At 39.6% G+C, this 21006-nt stretch overlaps 1 protein-coding gene across 1 annotated transcript; it reads right to left on the bottom strand.

The window, feature by feature from the left end:
• Nucleotides 1–538: 538 nt before the first annotated feature.
• AMOTL2 (angiomotin like 2) lies at nucleotides 539–19206 on the bottom strand. Its single transcript, XM_087964921.1, has 11 exons — nucleotides 18904–19206; nucleotides 15473–16325; nucleotides 13146–13410; nucleotides 9641–9785; nucleotides 8797–8889; nucleotides 6914–7209; nucleotides 5487–5779; nucleotides 4957–5165; nucleotides 3953–4120; nucleotides 1968–2577; nucleotides 539–1838 (listed from the first exon to the last, which is right to left on the bottom strand). Exons 2-10 carry the CDS (start codon nucleotides 16219–16221, stop codon nucleotides 2519–2521), a joined length of 2277 nt encoding a protein of 758 aa, XP_087821047.1. The 5' UTR covers nucleotides 16222–16325; nucleotides 18904–19206; the 3' UTR covers nucleotides 539–1838; nucleotides 1968–2518.
• Between the last annotated feature and the right edge of the window lie 1800 nt (nucleotides 19207–21006).

The raw sequence follows: 21006 nt of genomic DNA, 5'->3' as shown, positions 1-21006 counted from the left end.
CATCTAGCAACTGGACTGTGTCCTGATTGGACCATGTGACTGATTGTTGTGAGAAAATGAAAGAACATTACTTTTAATTAGGTCAAAACCACGGGAACAGTTAGAGTTGGTTTTCACCAGATGGTGCCAATATGATATGTCTAATAAATCTATTCTTTGAGGAATCTACCTGCCTCAAAGTTTTGATTCCTATGGATGTATTACTTGGAACCCTGACATTTGTATGCAGCAGTAACTTGTACTACTTATGAGGATGGATTGTAAACTTTCAGTACACAGAAAATTTGAATGTAGTTGTGTGACCGATTATTAAGTGAAGACTGTCTGTATTAGCTTGCCAGTAGGCAAGAAAGCGCAAATATCAGATGGGAAAGTGTTGCACTTTGGAGACAATAATCACACAATTTATTAAATCTGTATGTCCAAGTGTCTCAACATGGGTAGTTTCAAGACCCTCCCCAATTGCTTTTGGGTGCTGTAGCATCCTTACATCCTCCAGTCATAAACATGTATCACATAGTAAAAAACATAACCTCAATTTTATTAAACAATATCTTTATTAAAATATTGTTATACCAAGTGGAATGCTACAGCAATCTCGGTATAGGGCGGCATAAGAAACAGTCAGGTTTACATTTAAATACTTAAGATAACTTAAAATGCACCAAAAACACAACAAAAAAAAACCCCTCACTGTCTGGCAGGAAAAAAAAGTTCACAGCACAAAAATATTTTAAAAGGAATAACCAAATATTAATATGAAATATATTAAGCTGTGCTTCTCTCTCATAACTTTTTGTTTGCTGTTTTTCACTTTGTAAACAACACACAATAGCCACACACCATTTTTTACACATTTATGGAGGGATGTTTTTTCCTTTTTTTTCAATGCAGTTGTCCAGCAAATGCATATGTTTAACTAGGAAGCAGAGGTGGGGATGAAAATGTGTGATGGCAAAATCAAACAAAAGATTTGGAGTAAGTAATGCACTCATCTCAAAGTTGGCTACTGACAGAAGCTAGCTGTCAGAAGGCAGGAGAGAGCAAAGAGAGCTGAAAGCAGATTCTGGAGTGGTTCCAAAGAAAAGGATGTGCCTTTAACAGATATTTTCTCGATTCTTTTGAAAAACACAAATATAGGACACAATGTTGTGCACCCCCATGTTCAAACACACATCATTCCCACAAATGCCCTTTAATTAATTATAAAATTACCACTGTCAGCCACTTCAAAACAACACCAATTTAACCCAAACTTCTGCACTCATACTTTGCCTTTTCTCTCAATGCAGTTTTCATTCACTTTTCCACTTTTTTACAAATAGAATAACATCCATTCTTATTAATAAGAAATCCGGTTGTAATCTTGCTTCAGACCCAGATGGAATTCTCCATCAAAGCCGTTCATCTCCCATACAGCTGTGCTGATCTACACCACCCAGAGATGTATCCAGCTTAGATGAGGATAATTTGGCCATGGCAAGATAGAAGCAGAAACAACTGGTTCCTCCTGCTGCCGCTCAAACAAAGAGTAGGGAAATTCCAGTCTAACACATCATGGGAAATAGCTTCAAAGGAAAGGGAATCTGAAGGACTGCGAAGGCGGATATTTAACTCTCTGACAAACAGGATATGAAATGGAAGAAAAAGAGGGGGAAAAGCAAACGTTGAAGAAATGTCACAACAAAACAAAGGGGGAATATAGTTCTGTGATATGAAGCAGATCCACTGCAAATATTAGAACAGAACAGAAAGATCCCCAAAAGAGGGACTGTGGCTTATAAAAGATATTTACAAGATAGCGGCATCATTTTTGTGATCACCCTTCTCCTCAAGATCTAGGATAGGTCATGTGCTATTTTCCAGATGATCACTTGGGTGTGCCAATATTTGCAGCAGTTCTTCTGCTTCTGAACTGAACAGCGGACAGAGTTGGGGGGGAAGAGTATGGCAAATTGATTCTAGACACACCAGCACCAGCACCAGACACTCTTGTTTATGATAGTTTATGTTTCAGGTCCAGGCATCTGCCAGAAGCCTTGTGTATTACGTATATTACTTCTTCCAGTGCCAAACTTCAACATGCCACCACCTCTAGGACTTTACCCAGGCAGCAAAAAAAATCCCACTTGACTTCCCAATTTGTATTCCCATCTCTTGGGAAAAACCAGCAGCAGGGGAAAAAGTGGAACAGCTGCCTTGATGTAAGCATTAACCTCAACTCCTAGTGCCCAAGTTGTTGTTCAGCGTACTGCAGAACAATTTTCCTAGGAGGCACTATCCAAACTCGGGTGTCGTATCTCCCACTGTTGGAGATACTCATCCTCAAATCAACTATCTGGTTGCTGATCTCTTCCAGCTCTTCTTGTAAAGAGTGCTACTTTCCATAGAGCATCCTAATTGGTGAAGGGCTACTCAGGCTTTGTGTGCTTGGTCCGCTACTGTCTCCTGAGAAGGCAGAAATCCACTAAGGCAGAAAAGAGCACCTAGGTCTAGTCCATAGAGGAGCTCCTGCTCCTCAGATGAGAATCTCCACCATGTCTGATAGGTCAAGAATTTTAGCAGCTGGCAACATCTCTGCAAAGAAAAACAGGCTATGTTACTACAGGTGTTTGGGGGAAATACAAAGCTGCAAACTACATTTGGCTTAGGTGCCAGATAAACCACTTGTAACTCTTGTGTTTGTCATAGCAAAACTTTTCATTGTGATGCCACAATCTAAACTTATATCAGTCTTACAGAGAAGATTTGAAAAGTAGCCGTAACAATCCCAATGGCTGAAGTTATAAACTGCATTAAACTATGTTGCTTAACCATGAATATCAGATTCATTATTCTAAGCCACAATTCATGACATGAAAATCAATGTCATTACACTAATCAAAACCTGAATTGGTTGAAAGATGGGTGGCTAGATAAGTGTTTTTATTAAAAAATATAAAAGCAAAAATATTAATGTTCTGCCTAACATAGTGCATAAAGCAAACATATAGGAGAGACATCAAAACCTGATTAAAAACTCCTGTAGCCCTTCATCACTGATAAAACATACAGAACATTAACCAATTCCCAAGACTATGTTATTTATTAGGGGCATAGGTTGGAGAAGGCTGTTCTTTGTATAAATTCTGAACATAACTCTATGCACATAAGAAACTCTTCTTAGGATCATGGCCTTGGTTTAAGCTAAGTTTCAGGCCCTGGTAATCACTATCAGCAATTACTTTGATTGTACCACTTGCCTTGAGCTAACCTGGAGTTTTCTCATTTTGTCTCTCAGCTCCATTTTGAAATTAATCAACACCATTGAAATAAGGTGACAAAATTGTGAATTCACGGCAATGTTACTTGATTTATTTTTTAACAAAAACAAATTTCAAAATGAGTGTTTGAAACCTGCAAAGCTCAATATACCTTTTTTTGCACCATTGTTCTTATTCTCCTAATAAATCCAAAACTATTGAAGATTTTCAGCTTTTTTCCTAGATGCCTTCACATGACCCACCAGGCCTTTTGCAGGCCATGGAAGCTACACTGTGTTTCAGGAAAGAAAAAGCCAATTCCGCCTGAATATTACTTCCCACCTGTTTTAAACAGTGGGTAAATAGAGATGTTTGGTATTTACTGTTGAATATGACAGTGAATACAGATAATTTAAACATCCATACAGATTTAATGTCTGTCTCTTGCTCTTCTTGTATCAGCCCCACCTACTCTTCCAGGATAGCCTACCCTGCATTGCATGAAACTCATGATTAATCACTATGGGAAGAATCTTAGTCCCGGTATTTGGCCTGCTACAGCAGCACTGTGTTCACCTCTTAATTATGCGAACACTGACAGGTATCTCTGGCAGAGAAGGCAGGTCACTGGGTATATGATGAATATAGCTAGTAGGAAGTCTAAGAGAGAAGGTCAGGCTCTGTTGGTTCATTCATCAACTGGTCCTTACCTAGGGAACTTGCTGCACCACTGTTTTTTTCAACATGGAACTTGGGCTCGTCACATGGAGTGTTCATGGGAAGCCCTTCAGTCTGTGTACTTCCATCTTTGCTGCCATGTTTGGTGTGGAAGGGGATACAACTTGATGGAACAGTAGCTTCTGCTGAAGCCTTGAGTGCTGAAGAATCAAAATAATAATAATTTAGATCAGTATAATCAAATTAATATTGTTAGGGTTCATATATTGCTAGTTATGGGTTGCCTATTTTCTGAACAGAATAACTGATAATCTTGTCATAAACCATGCAAGCTATATCCACAGAAACCATTTAAGGTTATGTATAATGTATGAACCCAGTCATCAAGTAATCAGTAATATTTACGGATAGCCTTTAATTACCAAAAGAAAATTGTATTCTTTTATATTTTCGACTATTTATTCCTAACATGAATATCTACAATAATTAGAAAGATGTCCTGCTAATATCATACATATTTATTCAGTCTCTCATTGTAGGCTACATGGATGGAAAATCCACAGTAGGGCTTCTTAATGACCAAGAGAAGGCAAAGAATTGTAGATAACCACTTCACGCTTCTAATTAGTAGCCAAGTCTCAGAGAATTAATTTGCACTCCTGATCTTCCACAACACAATCTGGAAGGCCAGGAATGTGACATTTGTGACGAACCTTCCTAAAACCAATTTGTCGTCCTATACTGTTTTATACTGGATCTGAAAATCATAGCTTACACTAACTCTGTTGGTCTGACAGCATGTTACATTTTTGTTATCTCATACAGCTTTATTTCCCTGATCTTGTCAACCATAGATTTGGAAAATCTGAAGTGAGCCAAAATCCCTTGGTAAAAGCATAAGGACATGGGAATAGAAAAATATATATGCAAATATTGTAAATATAAAACCACCACATTGTGTAAAAGGCCTAAATAGAACCAAAGGACAAGAAGGACTGAACATGCAATCTAAGTACACGTAACTATAGAATCCTACCCTTGTTATCTGGATTGCTCTGGTAATCACTTTCACTGACAGAGTTTCCTTGCCAACATTGCATGCCAGAAGCTGCGAACACTGATGGCACTGATTTTGCAGGTCGTAGGGAGCCTTGATGAGCCTTATTGGGGTCCTTCCGAGAGCGCTGTTGCAGGACCTTGATGACAGCATCCTTTTCAAGGATTTGAGCATGAAGTTCTTTTAACCTGCGAAAGAAAACGAACAATAAGGAAGGAAAACCACCAGCACACATTACAATTTTGCAGGAAGCATCCATCAGAATGTTAAAGTCTAGCAGTTGAACAAAGCCTTCCTTCTAAGCATCCCATAACGTGTACCCTCTTGCTACCTTTTGCAGAAAAGAAGCTGGTGTTAATCTGTTCTCTTTGGCATGCTTTGAATGCTGTCTGGTAAGGAAGCCATTTTTAAAAAACAGTGCAGGGTTAAAAAGATAATCATATTTCATTCTGCTGGGGCTAAGCCAATAGAGAAGTAACCCTATCAGAATATCCTCTAACAAGACCAACCTGTTTTCCATCTCCTGATGTTTGTGGTTTGCAAGCAAGAGGTCTTCGTCAAAGCTGCTGTCGGGAGAATGGCGTGGGGAGTGGTTGATAATGGTGGTGTCCCGCTGTGCAGCAGCTGTGGCAGCAGCATCCATAGCAAACTGTCGCATAGTACACTCCTCCAGGTACTTTTGTTCCCATTTGGTCATATCAGCCTCCAGGGCCAGGATTTTTTCTTCCCTTTCTCTCAGCTGTTCAGACAGTATGTGGGCATTCAGCTCAGGAGATCCTCCACCTGGGGCTCCCATCTGCCTCTGGAGTAGCAAAGCAAAAGAGAGCGAGAGCCTCATTTAATATTGTTTTTGGTGCAAAAGCAGTTCATTCCAGCATTTAACATAATAGACCCAGAGCAAGCTGAGGCATATGTTTCTGGCATCTTCCTTGTCTCCATTAAAGCCTACCAGTAAAAATCAGGCTTAAAGAATTTGGAAGTCTGGATTCAGATATTTGTTTGGCCTACAAGAATCTAATGGTGTTTCTACACAGCTAATTACTTCTGCCTTAATTCAAAGCTTTTCTTTGGGGAAGTAAAATTAACTAGAATCAACCACAAATCTGCTAGATTCTAAGTAACTTTCTGCTCCACTTTGGCATAGAGATATAGAGCTAGAATGGAAGTAATTTGGGAATTCCAGATTAAAAGAAATATGCAAGAATTAAGCATATTATTTGCTGCAGGGAGTTTTTCTCCAAGAGATTCAACATATACTCTGTATTTCCCATCACAGTTTGAAGGGACTCAACCTTTTCCCCATTGGCTCACATTTGGATCATCTGAATCTAGTAAAAAACTGCATATCTGAAAGATGTCTTAATTTTTTTAAAAAATATATACAGATTTGGTTGTTGCACCCAGTCATTGTTTTCCTTTAATTTCCTGCTCAAATAGGACTTGTTCTTTATAGTGTGCATGACTTCCTTTTATAAAATCTTAATATTTTATGATTAACACCTCAATAAATGCTAATTTAAAAAATCAACTGATAAACAAATTGCTAACCATTGCCAAACAAATTATTTCACTTCTAGTTATAGAATGCTGTAATAGCCCTGGTATACTTGCATCCACAAATTCTTAGTCATTACATTATTTAATTAGTTGTGTAAAAAGACAGAAGAGGAAGTATATCTTCCATAATGTTGTTTAGATTTGTTCCACAAACATTCTTCTATTATTGGGCTTGAGGTAACACTAACTGGAGTGTTTTAGAGATACATTCTTCCTAAGTTAATGGACAGTAAAATTGTTGGGTCTTTAGTAAGGAGATGAAATAGGACAAAAAAACATTGGTCTGTGGTTGATTCAACATTCAAAACTGCTTCCAAATTTAGTAATCAGACTATTCTTTATCTTCTTTTTGGCCATTATTTCTTGGTCCTTCTCTTACCTGCTGAGCCCGCAGAATTTTCAGTTCCTGCTCCAAGCGGGTCCGGAGACGTAGTTCCAGTTGCTCGCGCTTTTCGCACGCAGCTTGGAGCTGGGCCAGGGCCTGTTGCAACCGTTCTACTTTCTCCACATATGCTCGCTTCTTCTGCAGCTCATCTTCCATTTTAGCAGTGCGCGCCTGAGCACTGCTCAGAGCCTGCTCCAACAGTTCAGCCCGCCGACGTTGGTCTTCATTAGTGCCATGTAGACGTGCAATTTCTCGCTGTAACTTTTCCCTTTCTTGCTGATATTCGTAGTCTGAGACAAAACAAAGAAGAGGTTTGGCATAAACCACAGCTATGTACTCTTTGTAGTCAGTGGAAAACCACATTTCTAACAGAGTAACTTTAAAGGTAATTTTTAACTATAACACACTAATCCCAAATCCTAAGTTTTTAGAAGAGAAATGGGTATCACCTTCATTTTCAATAATCAGTTGACTATGGAAATAATTCCACGAAAGGGTTATGTTAGGGCTCACACCCAGGAAACTGCCAGACTCAAGAAGAAAAAACACACACTGTTGTGCCATAGTACTTTGGTCTTACACAATGTTCCTATTATCTCTTAACTCATGCTTCAATGCCACTGTTTTCCATGATGTGATCATGGCTGGAGCATAACAAGGTAAGATGTAGAATTTATGGGAAGTTGTAAACCATTGTGCTGTAGAAGAGGTACAAGAAATCTGTACCATTCCAGATAATATTGGATTACGATTTGTATCATGTTAAATCATTGGTCATGCTGGCTAACAATAACAGGTATTGGAGTATGGCCATATACAAAAGTCACAGATTCTGTCATTGTTGAGAGATTCTATGTATGCCCTACAAATCTAGTAAGCTATGTCATATCCTTCCTCTTACCCTACCCTACACCAAAGGTTAGGGAAACATCACTATCACTAGCAGTTTCATTCATGATTCTGCAGAGGGCACCAAACTGCCTTCCCTCCATACGCAGTAAGACTCTGGCATTATTTGTAAGTTTTCCTTACCTTCAAGAGACCAAAATGCCAAACTGCCACAATAATTACATGTGGAAGCTAAAATGATTAGGACATGATCCATACTCTACTACTCTTTCATGATTTGCTGAAACTTGATTAAGAGGTAAAACCATTCTAATGAAGTAGATAGAAGACTCATAACCCTTTACATAATAAAGTGGAGATTCTAATTCTCACTAAGGGGATGGTTGCCTTAGTGAAAAATCAGGGGTTTTCTGAGTAGTTATGCAAACCCCATTGTTGTATTTACAAAGCCAGGATGAGATATACTTTTTGCAAGGAAGCAGGACTAACTTTCTGGAAGGAGAGAGATGGTTTCTTGAACTGGATGGGCAAAAGTTGAGTGTAATTACATTCCCTGCCAACCTCCACCCCCATCGTCAGGCCAATTCTCATCCTTTGACAACAATCCCTCTTTTCAAAAATCCAGAACAGCAGCAAGAAACATCTTGGACCTAGGACTTTAAGGAGAGGGAGTATAGCTTGAGTGCTGGAACAGCCAGAACAGCCATTGGAATGCAAAGAATCCAGGTCACACTGATGGTTGCTGTGATTAATGGCTCTAGTTTAAGTGCCAAGAATAACTTAGCCTCCTCAGGGGAATGGCAAAAAGCTTCCAAAGGAGGATCTGCCTCCTCTTCAATCTTAAAGGGACCACGGACTTATCTTCTTTCCAGTTTGTATGAGGCAAAGCTACAAAGAATAGGACACTGGTCCTATTGAATACTGGTATACAAATGAAAAAAAAAGAGATATGCAGTGGTAGACGGTCATAAGGGCACGCGGGGAATAGAAATACAGTTGAAATAGCAAAAGGTTTTCAAGAGGCTTACTTTGAGCAACAAGTTTTGCCATTGTCCCTTGGTTTCCTTCTTGGTTTTCATGTGCTCGGTTGGCCAATTGTTTGTTTGCTGACTCTAATCGTTCTATAACAAATTGAAAGGGAAAAAAGATCAAGATTAGAACATATTTCAATGATCAAATATTCATGGATTTCTAGGAAGGCAGAGTTAGTTATTTGTCACTTGTCAAAAGTGCTATTGCGTTTCACACTGTTAGAGGACACAGCTGCTAATAATGGCACAAATATTGCTTTAGAAATAAATGCTTTATTTCTTAGAAGTTTAAATAAGAACAATGTTTCTCTGGATTTCAAGGCTTATTAGAGGCTTGGAATCCAGAGAGTCTAAGATTCTGTCACATTCTGTTTTCTTATTTTATTTTATTTTGCTTAATAATAAGATTTACAGTCTGGAAAATAACTAGATAACTTTTTGGAATCTTCTAAGCTAAATGATTCAGTTCAAAAGTGATTTTGAAAAAACTGTCCACAAGCCAGGTGGATGAAGGTGTATAGTCCCACTTAGCTCGTGACTTTTGATTCTGATTACCATTAACCATTGTGCCAGTGGGCACTTATGGTCAACTCTTTACCTCCAATTCATAATCAAAATCTTATCACTAAAAGGAAGAGCAGATACCCAAATCTGAGTCTCATTGGTTACTGAGACAATGGCTGTAGCAGTATGGAGATGAATATATCCTAGGGCGGATTGCGTTTAAATGGTGTAGAATGGTTGTAAGGAATCTGAGATCAGAAATTTCAAACACAACAAACATCTTTCTGACTCACATCATCACCCAAATTTAGAATTTGGCCTTTCCAAGTTGTCTTACCTTTGAGATCCCGATTGAAGTCCTGCAACCTCCTCATTTCCCCGTCCTTTTTGTTTCTCATAGTCTTTTCCAAAGTTTCTCGCTTTAATGATGCTTTCATTAGATTTTCATAATCTTCTGAAATTTGTTGAATTTCGCTTTCCAGCTATCAAAAACCAGAACGTTTGGGTTAAAACATATCGACTTAATAAAATCCATAAATGACAGGTACTCCTCGATTTACAACAGTTTATTTAATGAACGTTCAAAGTTACAACAGCACTGAAAAAAAGTGAATTTTCATTTCTCACACTTATGACCCAAGATCACACAGTCAAATTTTTGATGCTTTGCAACTGACGACGGTTGAGTGTCCTGTGGTCATGTGATCCCTTTTTGCAACCTTCTGACAAGTAAAGTCAAAGGGGAAGCCAGATTCACTTAACAACTGGGTTACTAACTTAACAAGCCCAGTGATTCACTTAACAACTGTGTCAAGAAAGGTCGTAAAATGGGGCAAAATTCAGTGAACAAATGTTACACTTAGCAATGGAAATTTTGGGCTCAATTGTGGTCATAAGTCGAGGACTACCTGCATAGTAATGAATTTTCTCCAACAACTGAACTTCAAAATTGTACTGGAATACAACTTAACAAACTTTTCTTAATATTCCAAAGTCACAATCTAAACATGAAATTGAATGCAGTAATCTTTAGTTCCAGAACCAAATAGTATGAGTTAGAAAAGTCAGTCTCTCACAAGACATAACTGAAGTGGAAACTGTGTAATAGTGAGAAGTTTCTTGATATTATCACTCTCTCAAGCTATTGTTTTCATATTTAAGTTCTAAACAGTTTATTTGGGGGTCAGTCATCATTTCCAACATTTTCTATTACTAGACCAAATATAGGCTGTGTGCCAATACTAAACTATTACTATGATGTTTATTAAAATAGTATTAAATACTATTAAAAACAGTATTTTATATATGTCGTGTTTTTATTATATGTAGTGTGTATATACACAATGTATTGTACAATGAACATGAGGTTATGAGGAAATGTATCAAACTGTCACAAAAAAATTCAGTGAGAAAACACATTAGTATTTAAAGCAATTTAAAAGCTTTAAGGCAGATTAAAACAATCATACAAAGATGAATTCAGCATCACTGCCACCTCCTTCAAGATAATTTAAAATAAAAGTCAGTATGTTATTCTGGTTTCTCAAAGTCCAATGTATTATTGCTTTTTTTTTTTACACCATTTGCTACCTATCCAATATATTCCTGAGCCTGTTTGGAATTGGGTTTGACACCTGTTTGATAACCAGCAACCTCATTCATTACAAAAACTATAAACAAGCAATGGTGGTTGCATCTTTCCCCTTATACAAGGAAGTTGATATGAACTGGGCCCAAATGATACTAAAGTTGGGAAGCAGTAAACAGAATTAGTAAAATTATGACATTAGATGTTTACAGTTTGTGACCTAAATCATACTACACTGTTCTATTAGAATACTTTAGGACATGCTGTGTTTTTTTCCCCTCTTCTTTTCTTTCACACTTCTGTCCTATTCTTCCTTAGTTCCAACTGATATGCAGTTTCACGTTCCATTGTTACCACTTTACTTTGCAGACCTGGCATATTCCCTCTGCAGCCCTGGCACATGCCAGGCCATCCCCAAATAACTCAATGGCTTCAAGAAGAGTATTCTCACCCTTGGCTGATGCTGGGCTGCCACAGCCTCTCTTGTGTGTTTCTGCACAAAAGCTTCTGTGTCTTGCCTACCAAGGGAGCCCAGGAGGCAGGGCCAGATAACTGGAGAGCACAACTGTTAGCAGAGGAGGTGAATAGACTCTTTTCTCTCCCTCCACTCAACAACTGCCTCAGCTTAAGATCAGTTGGATCCTGTGAGCTTGTGCTCCACAGCTGTTTAAAGGGAGGGAGAGTAATTGAAAAGTATTAGAGGAGATGGTTTTCAGGACAGCTGTTTCTGGGAAACCAAAGGCAAAAAGGAGACATCTGGGGAAATTTTGCTGAAAGCAAATTTCTATGAAGCACTGTGATGAGCCCTCTGCTCTTCCAGCGAACAGCATGATTGTTCCAAACACAATAGCTGGATTCACAGGTAACTCCAAGCCCAAACCTATCACAGAGTAATAGAACAGAGCCAAAGTAAGCAATCTTTTCAGTTTCCCTAGGCCTCCCAAAGGGGTCTTACATGATAGTTGTAGTATGTGAGAAAGAACAAGAGACTGCATGAAAGTTTGAGGCAAGAATTTGGAAGATCTCAGCTCTATTTAATTGTAAGGAAACAGCGGCTGTCTTGTTGATCCATACTTTTGTGCTCTCAGTTAAGGCTTATCTGAGTTACCATGCCAGAACTTTGCTTTGCTTAGCAGAATGAGTGAACCCAGTTATTGGGGTTTGAAAAGCATGATTTATGGCTAAGTGAACTGTGAACAAAGTTACAGTGGCTTCTTCAATAAATTATGAAAACTGTAGTAGCATAGTGTAAGTGTGAATTGCTACTTCAAAATGAATTTGATATGATATGATTAAAAAATATCAGGCAGATAATTATTAAAGCTATCATATTTGATGATTTCAAGTAGCAAAAAAAGCTGCATTTTCTCTCTTTATTTTACGGCCCTCACTACTGGAATGGATAATTCTACAATTCATAACTTGGGTACTTGTTTGGGACACACACATGAACTTTCACCACTGACCTTGCATGCCTTTCACCACTGACCTTGCATTGAAGTAAATGATATACTGGGGTTAGAAAGATCAATTATTGGTCCTGATAATATACTGTTCTCTATATGCCATTTCTGGTTTCTAAACTCCAAAAGGACTGCTTTGTGTACTTTTGTGGAACATACAACAATTATAACTGTTGCATAATACAAACTTATAATGATCAAGTCTATTTAAACGGTGTGGAAAAGTAACATCAATAAAAGTTTAAAAATGGAAGCTGACATAATATAAAGAAGTGTATCATTTCTAGCATTTTCTTTATTTCCAAATAGGCATTCTGCAACAAAAGCCTCATAAGGATTCTTGGAAGATAAAAATGGTAGATGGCTATTTCCAAACCCAGTACTTTGTAATTATGCCAATCTGCTCAGAATATAAAAATTCAAAATTAAATGGTGATGGTAATGAACATGCTGCTGCATCACATAACAATTATTGTGAAATATTCTGCAATATGCTCTCAAAATTCCAAGCATTGCCTATTAACCTGAAAAGACCTGCTTTGGCCCATCAACCAAGTTTCCATACAGTTGGATAACATAAAACCGGATTCTCCACTCTTGCTGCCAAGGTAGATGAGAGATAGACAACAAATACCCTTTTCTTACACTGAATAAGGATTTAAAGTTTAGAAAGTTTAATTGTGACTTTGTCCTTGATTGCAGAAGTTTAATCTTCCATGACAAAATGTGTATTAGTTGCATATATTTTGATTAGATAGGTTGTCTAAAGTATAGCTATGCTTGGTCTTTACCTTTTGAATCCGATTGGCCTTTTCATTGTAACTCTCCAGTTCCCTCCGCAACAACTCATTTTCTCTTTGAAACATCTCATTCTCTCTTAACAACTTCTTATTCTCCATCAACACAGCTTCTATTTGGGACAAGTGGTTACTAGTAGAAGCAGCCTGAGTTGCCATCAAAGCTGACACCCCAGCCGAAGTAAGTGATTCCAGGTGGTTATGGCACAGAGCAGCCTGTTGTGGCATGAAAGCTTGGGACATTGGAGTTTGCATCATCCTAAAAATTTAAAAGATGAAGAATGAATGATAAGTACTTCCTAGAAGGAAGGCCCCAGCCCTGTATGTAGCAAAGCTCTGTATCTGGCTCAGTCATATGAATAACTTAAATACCCTGGGCTTTAAAAAAAATTCTACACTTCTAATGTTTATTAGCTGAATTCTGTTTCACTAACTAAACCAGGATAGTTTTAGAACATAGAAGATTGGGTTAAGATTTTCACATCTGCTGCAATAGTCCAGACAACCACTACATGGTAATTAGGCTATTTCTTTGCTACCCTCTTGTGTCATCCACATTCTTCCAGTCCAGATATGGTAGCCTAGAGTGGGTAAACCATTCAAGACTGCTTTAACTTCCAGTTATCCACTAATAAGATTGGAAGTGCAGCATTTTTTATTACTATTTGCATAAAGGCTCCTGATTTTTGAGAAAAACACAAAGCTTGTTTCATAACGCATGGCACACTGATGCTATCCAGTTTATTATTTGCACTTTGATCTTTAATTCAGTGTCTGAGTTCAACACTGCTATGGCATGCTTTCATTTACTCCAATTTTTTTTTAAAAAAACCCACCTCTGATTAGTCACATATTATGCTAAGCTACAAGCTCACATTTACAAGCCACAATGAGTTTTTTACATTGCATTAAACCAAAACCCATACCAAGCATATGTTTTGGTGGGTTCTGTGAACTCTTTCCCCATTTTGTTTTCTATTAATTTCTACAACTCTATAGTAAACGTTCATAAATATTTAATCAAAATTAATGGCTACCATGATCCCACCTGACTAACTCCAAGGTCCATTTAATTCTGGAATGTTCAAATGCCTAAACAAAAACAAGTCAGTTTTAGAGTTTTCTCTCTTCCTTCTCTTATGATTAAACTGCTATGCAGGTAAGCAGCAGAATGAAATTGGTAGAATTCAACCAGGATGCCCTTCTTGTGCACAAAATGGAAAGTATTTCCTGAGAAGACATAGCCTCATCTGACTAAGGCTCCTTTGATGCAGAGTTATTCAGACATTCTTGCAAAGTGATTTTAGAGCAAAAGAATATATACACCTTCCTTTTAGCATACAACTGTCCCCCACCTTCTTTTGTTCCCCAGGAAAAAGCCAATTTCCTGCCTCCAGCATTATCTCTTCCTGCCAGTATACACTAGAGGTTGCTTCCAGCCAGAAACTATGGGTCAGTTCCCCTTTCATTCTCAGTAAGTCACAATGGTGGCAGGCAGTTGTGAAAGTACTTATAAATGTCATTCAAAACCAGCTGTAAAACTATGGTATTCTAAGCAAAAAGAAATGTTCTTTATGGGCCAAAAGCAAGCAGTGTCCAAGATTGTCTCTTAGCATTCTCACTCATTGGTTGCTGGCACAATTCATAAAATTTAGGAAGAGCATGCCAAAGAGATGGGATATTCAGATAAGCTTGCATTCCTAAGTACAAAGTTACACAAGAGGTACAACTCTGATTCTTCCTCTACCATTTTTGTAAGAGTAACTGTATGATGAAATTGAATCCTGAACTGTCCTCTCCCAAAACAGAATCAAATGGCCCTTGTATTTCTTTACAAAGCTTGGAAGAATGTCTGCTGTAACTCTTGTACATTTTTTCCATGCTATCTGAACTATTTGCTTCTTTATCTTTGGATAACAATGAATGCCAATTCTTTCTCACATTGTTCATGGAAGTTGTGTGCCCAATCTGCCCTAAAATTTAGTAAAATCTCTTTACAAAGCCAAAAGAAACAAACACAAATCAAAGGCAAATCTCCTCCCACAAGGAAAAGGTAAAATTGGGAGAAGAGGAAGAGCTAAAATTGAAACAGGCTACAAGAGTTTAACTCCATACATCTCCACTTAGGATAATAACCGTCCACATCCAATTTAACTTCTTAGGGGAAAAAAAGGAAGGTGCTTTCTGATGGAAGGGACTAGATTTAAGCACTGGCAGAATTCAAATGAATGACTAACCAGAACACAATCCTTTGAAAGTATTCTATGAAATTCCAACTTTTAACATAAGCAAGGTAATATAAAACCAACCCAAAGAGTTACCTGATTTCAGGATGTTGAAATCTTGGACCTTCTCTGTAGTGCTGCCTGGGGTCAGAAAGGTAATTTTCTGATGCCTCCTGTGAAGGGATTACATAAGGATACTCTGGAGGAGGACCACGGGACTCTGATGCCTCAGAGGACTTTCCTCTAGAGAGACAAAGTTGGTGGTGCCTGGAAAGTTGAGGGTAGCTGTGAGAGGAACTCATGTGGTTCTGTGCTTGAATGTCATTCCTTTCCAGGGACACCTGCAGGAGCTGCTCACTGAGTGACCGTACATGACCATTTTTCAGCTCTTTCAATGACTCATCCCGCGGTATGCTGTTAATGTCAGAAGCACAGGTTCTGCGCTGTCCTCCTCCTATAGGTGCTCCAGACAAGGTGGCCCTAACATGTTGTAATGGTTGTGTGGCATAATACTGAGACTGAGCTTTGGCCTCCTCATAGGTGGGAAGCTCTTCTCCTTTATGCTGAGGCTGGTAGAACCGGTATATGTTATTCTCCAGGTAGAGGTGGTCAGCATGGTGCTCCTGGCCCTGGGGTTCTTGTCGTGTTGATTGCTGAACCATTTGGCTCTCGTCCTGTGTGAGACTCTCAAGGGAGGATTGGGGGCTCCCACTGCTTCCTCCCCCTCGTAAGGCCTGCTGCTGTATCGCTAGGAGTGTACGATTCTCAGTGAGATTGCCATGCCTCAGCTGCTCTTGGATCAGGCGGTGAAGGACAGTTCCAGAGGAATCCTCAGCTGTCCTCATTCTCAGCTAACAGGTTCTTCCCTAGTGCCTTCTGAATGCACCAAAACAGCACTTAAACAAAATTTGTTTCTGGAAACTAACAGCTACTGTCCATCCAAATGACCCTGAAAAGGGAGAGGAAAAAGAAGTCATGAGGTTGCACAATGTAATAAACTCATTGAACAAAACCACTACATTCCAATTCTGTATCTTTTTGAATAGTCTTTTGCAATGTGGTGCCTTCCAGACATCCTTGACGATAATTCCTGTCACTCCCAGCCAATACGGCCAACACTCTACATAGCTGATTGGATTTGTAGCCCAACAAATGTGGAAGGGCCAGACTGGAGGAAGCATTCTGTAGAATAATTGCTTTAGAGATGGAGACCCAGTTTAGAAGTTTCCCAAAGGCCTTCTATCTTACGGCCACAAGAATATAATGAGAAAATATATCTATCAACAGGTCTTTATTTCTTAGGTTCTGTTCAATTCATTCATTTAGATTTGCTGTTAGCCAGTCCAAAGGCTTAGATTGAAAATAAAGTGTGCATTTAAGTGGAGTCTACTTCCAGGGATTCTCATAAATTCTCTACATAAGGACTGCTTCCTGTGCTTTTGATTCAGAAGCACATCTTTGTCATTTTGTGGAAGTGTGAAGCAAAAATTAACAGGATTTTACAGCACATGTGAAAATGCTCTTTTAACATCTTAAGTTTTTCCTTGCAACATTTTTGCAACAATCATATGAAATAGGTTCTGGGTGATTAGGCCAATAAATACCATCAGGAACTGAAGCCCACTTCCTCAACCTTCACCATATCCAATATTTTGCCCAATAAATCCGTTGCACTAAATCAGAAACAATGCTTAACTATAAAAAAAAAAAATGGAGCTTGTTGATATTCTCTGCAACTACATTATGATAGCCTTACTTTAAGTACAAAATGTTATCTAGGTGGGAATCTGGATAGCCTAATTAAAATAAGATACAACTCAAGTAGTAAACTTCTTGGCTAGCCATTAAACCTTCCTCAGTTCAGAAGGGCTACTTAATCTCATTCCAGTAAAGAGCTAATATCCTGTTCTTTCCACACACTTTTATTCTAATCCAAGATGAAAAGCAAAACAAAAACTGTGTAAGATCTGATTAAATGTTCATATCCTTAAAATAAAAGATGTCAAAAATAAGACAATATTGATGTTGCACAGCAGCCAAAGTTGATTTCTACAAGAGATCCACAGCTGAAAATTAACCCTAATCTCTGATTTCGAACTCTGCTCTTGCCCAAAAGGCACTGTCTTTAGCCAGGTTTTATACTCTATACTCTGCATATTCTACACTGATGCTAAAGAACATACAAAAGGCAAAATAGGTAACCATAACTAAACTATTTGGAAATAATGTGCTATTCTGAGGAACCAAATAGGAGTCAATGAATTGGAGTGAGGCTATGTGGAACTCTTCATTTTATAAAACTAATGATGCTGCAGAACTTATTTAAAAATCATTTTTGAGAGAAATAGACTGTCTGATCAGCACTACTGCCTTTCTTTTGCCGATTTATTAATCATTACTCTTCAGAAAAGTGGTTCAATGTAGGCCGTTCTGAAACAACAAAAATATTTCTGCAAAGCTTCCCAGAAAAAAAAAAAAAGAACTTGACACCAGTTCTCTTAAAGCAAACACATTCCTGAGAAATATTTGAAGCAAGCCAGGGAGAAAAGTTAAATGCTCCGCGAATCTTCATAAGAAAGGAAAGTTCCGATTCATCACCCTGCAAATAGGCTGATCCAAAGAACAGACGCGCTAACTTCGGTCTTGGGTTGCAATCCTAAGTCACACTTCGCTGCTCCCTCCTCAAAAGCTTCATATTAACCCGTAACTGAATCCTCTGCCAATTTCCCTAGAAATGGCTAAAAGCAGAGACTGGAGGTAATGGCGAAGGTTTGGCTTCTCCCTCTCCTCCCTCTCAGTCCAAACGCAACGGAGAGAGAGAGAGAGCGCTCGCAGCGCACTCAGCAGATTGCCATCTGCGCCGTCTTTCGAGTTTCCCTGCCCGCTCTTTGTTTTCCAAATAGTTCTGCGCTGACATCATAGGGGTTTGGATTGCAATTAACATTCCTGCTAAGTGAGAACGAGAAGCATCGGGCAGCGGCAGGCAAGACAAAGCCAAGGCTACCGCTCGCGGGGTATAACTCTCCCAGCACCTGCATTGCCAGCAAACCGCTTTCCCCCCCCAACCCCGTCGCACAGAACAGCAGCTTATCCTGCTACGCTTCACCACGAACAAAGATTTCGAAACGTTTGCGGGCAAGCATTGCCATTTTTGCAAGTCCACTGGGACAACTGCGCGCAGGGAACGGAGGGCCATTTAATAAAAGTTGCAGGGAAAGCGAAGGGGGAAAGCGGGTTACACCGATAAAGATGCCCAAGCGACGTTTTTTTTTTTTTTTTAAGTGCCGATTGATAAAGGGGGAAAAAAAAAGGAATAACTAGCGCATTGGCTCGCGGTTCTGCTCCGGCCACTAATACCAAAAGGAGCAAAACGGCCATAATTCGTAAAAGGGGTGCCCGATCTGGAAGGGGCATCGCAGGGAGAAAAGGGTCCCTGCTTGTAGCCGCTCTTCCTTCAAGCTGCGAGACATATGTCGCGGGCGTCTCTTTTTCCCTCCCGACCGAACCTCCAGCAGTGTGAAACTTACCCAACCATAGCAGCTGGAGTGGGCCGGTGACTCTGCCGCACGGTTTGGCGGTCTGTTTTCTGGCTGCGGAGCACCCAAGAAGAAAAGGTGCGTTCGAGCCCGGCCAGCGCCTCCGCTCGTGCTGCTGTCCCGGGCAACTGAGGGAATGTAAGCTGTCTCTGCGTGCGCGTGAGTGCGTGTGAGCGCGCGCGCGCGCCTGTGTGTGAATGTGTGTGTGTGTGTGTACGTGCGTGCATGGAAGCCTGGCTTCCTCGCCCAGAAGCGACTGCCTGTGTCCGCCCCTGCTGGAAGGAAGGCGACTGCGCGCATCGCCTGCCTCCTCCAGCTGCAAGTCGAGCCGAGGAGAAAGGGGCTGGGCCGCGCAAGAGGCTGATGCTATGTCAGGAATGCAAGAGTTTTCAGGTTCCCCACTGGGATCAAAGTACGCAGTTCGCTTTTAAAGGGCTTTGCCGTTGCGGCTCTGCAGTTGTATTCGGAGCCAGAGCCCGGAAGAGGGCGAGCTCCAGCTTCTCCCCAACTCTCACCATATAGTACGCGGCCGGTGCAGACTAAATTCAGCAGCTCGATTTAAGGCTGCCTCGGTCTACATGGCTTCCATTTGTAGAGGCGCTTTGCTGGGCCGCAGTAACTCGGCAGTGCAAGAGCTGCTGCTTTGAAGGGCACAGAAAGTCTTAATTTGGTTAAAATGAAAAAAAAAAAAGAGAGGCAAGAATGGACCCTATGGACTTAAGGAGGGTCGCATATCATCGGCTTTCCCATAAAGAAGGGCTGCTGCATGAGGTTGTTAAAAGAAGGACTTAGGTATATATCCTTCCTATGTCCTGAAATGAGATGCATCTGTTTGGAATTTATATAAGTATAAATTATAAATTATAAATCTTTCTGCAAAAGATCAGGTCAGAATTGGGCTTCAGGCAAGTGCTTCCCGAATCTCAGCCATCCTTTTCCCCATATAAACTATGTGTGCAGGGACTTTCCAGGAAAAGACCCAGGCTCATTCAAGAGAATGAGCAGGAAAATTCTCCAGTGAAACAAAGGTGATTTCCTAGAAATTGAAATAAGAGAAATGATACACAGTATAACTTAAATTTCTTCCTCCACCCAAAGGCTAGCGAAGCCACAACGTAAAAGCACCTACCGCTGCCAAAGTAGTTGCACAGTCAGTTTGACAATCCTGAATTCCTCACTGTATACTAGTGTAGTTATAGAGTTGGTATTTGAGAGGTATTTGAGAGTGACACATTTATGAATCCAGGTAGCTTGTTGCCTTTTGAAGACTGCTTGGCAAGCCTTGTCTTAATCCCAAATGCATTGGTCATAATCCCAAAGGAGAAGGAAGCCGTATGGCAAGATCTTCAGTAATGAAGATCTTAGCAAAAAATATTTGGGATCACTGGCAGTTCAGGAATCAAATGGGAATAGCTTGACTATTCAGCACCTTCTGACTCCGAAGACATGCAAAATATTTGGCAACTCCACTGACATGCAGTACAGACATGTGATGCCATTATTAAAATGATTTCTGTATAGTTAAAAGAGAATTCAGGACATGGGAAAATAAAATATGCAGGGTTCCAATCTTATAAACTTAGTATTGTTAAGTATAAGTTACTGGGTTGCTAGATGTTTAGCAAGAAACCTCCATTCCACTGCCCTATAATAAATTAAAACTATTTTTCAGTTAGAGGTTAAAACTGAGAGGTTGTGTATTCTGAGCTCACAGTCACAACCATGACTCTTCTCTCTTTAACATTTTTCATATCTACTATGGTTTCTTCTAACATCTTCATCATGTCTCTCATTTGCAACAGAGGTAGACAGAAAATATTCTGGGATCTAATAAAGCTTCAGGTGATTTGAAATCAACAAAATTCCCCAATGCCCAATTGATTAAGAATAGCTAGCGTGAATATCTGTTATGATGGAACTTTGTAACTGCAGGGAGCACCTCACTTTTCTGAGCCATTAAGGGGCTCTGAATCACCTTTTGTGTTTGACTCCCAACTAATCGGCTGTAGGGTTCTAAGAAAGGATACCTTTCCCTAATCTATTGTTGTGCTGATGATTTTCCACTCAAATCCACTGCAATCCCTCCCTCTCTTG

The sequence above is a fragment of the Notechis scutatus genome, chromosome 4 (assembly GCF_049901735.1).
Source record: "Notechis scutatus isolate UNSWTSFEM ecotype Mainland chromosome 4, rNotScu1.2, whole genome shotgun sequence".
NCBI lineage: Eukaryota > Metazoa > Chordata > Lepidosauria > Squamata > Elapidae > Notechis > Notechis scutatus.
This window is presented reverse-complemented; position numbering and strand designations above follow the sequence as displayed.

Excerpts from the sequence above, each read along its gene's own strand:
- AMOTL2 (XM_087964921.1), bottom strand. The coding sequence starts at position 16,221 with ATGAGGACAGCTGAGGATTCCTCTGGAACTGTCCTTCACCGCCTGATC. Across the intron at positions 8,890-9,640 it reads CTTCAATCGGGATCTCAAAG|AACGATTAGAGTCAGCAAAC; the intron begins GTAAGACAACTT and ends AATTTGTTATAG. Across the intron at positions 4,121-4,956 it reads GAGCAATCCAGATAACAAGG|CACTCAAGGCTTCAGCAGAA; the intron begins GTAGGATTCTAT and ends TTGATTCTTCAG.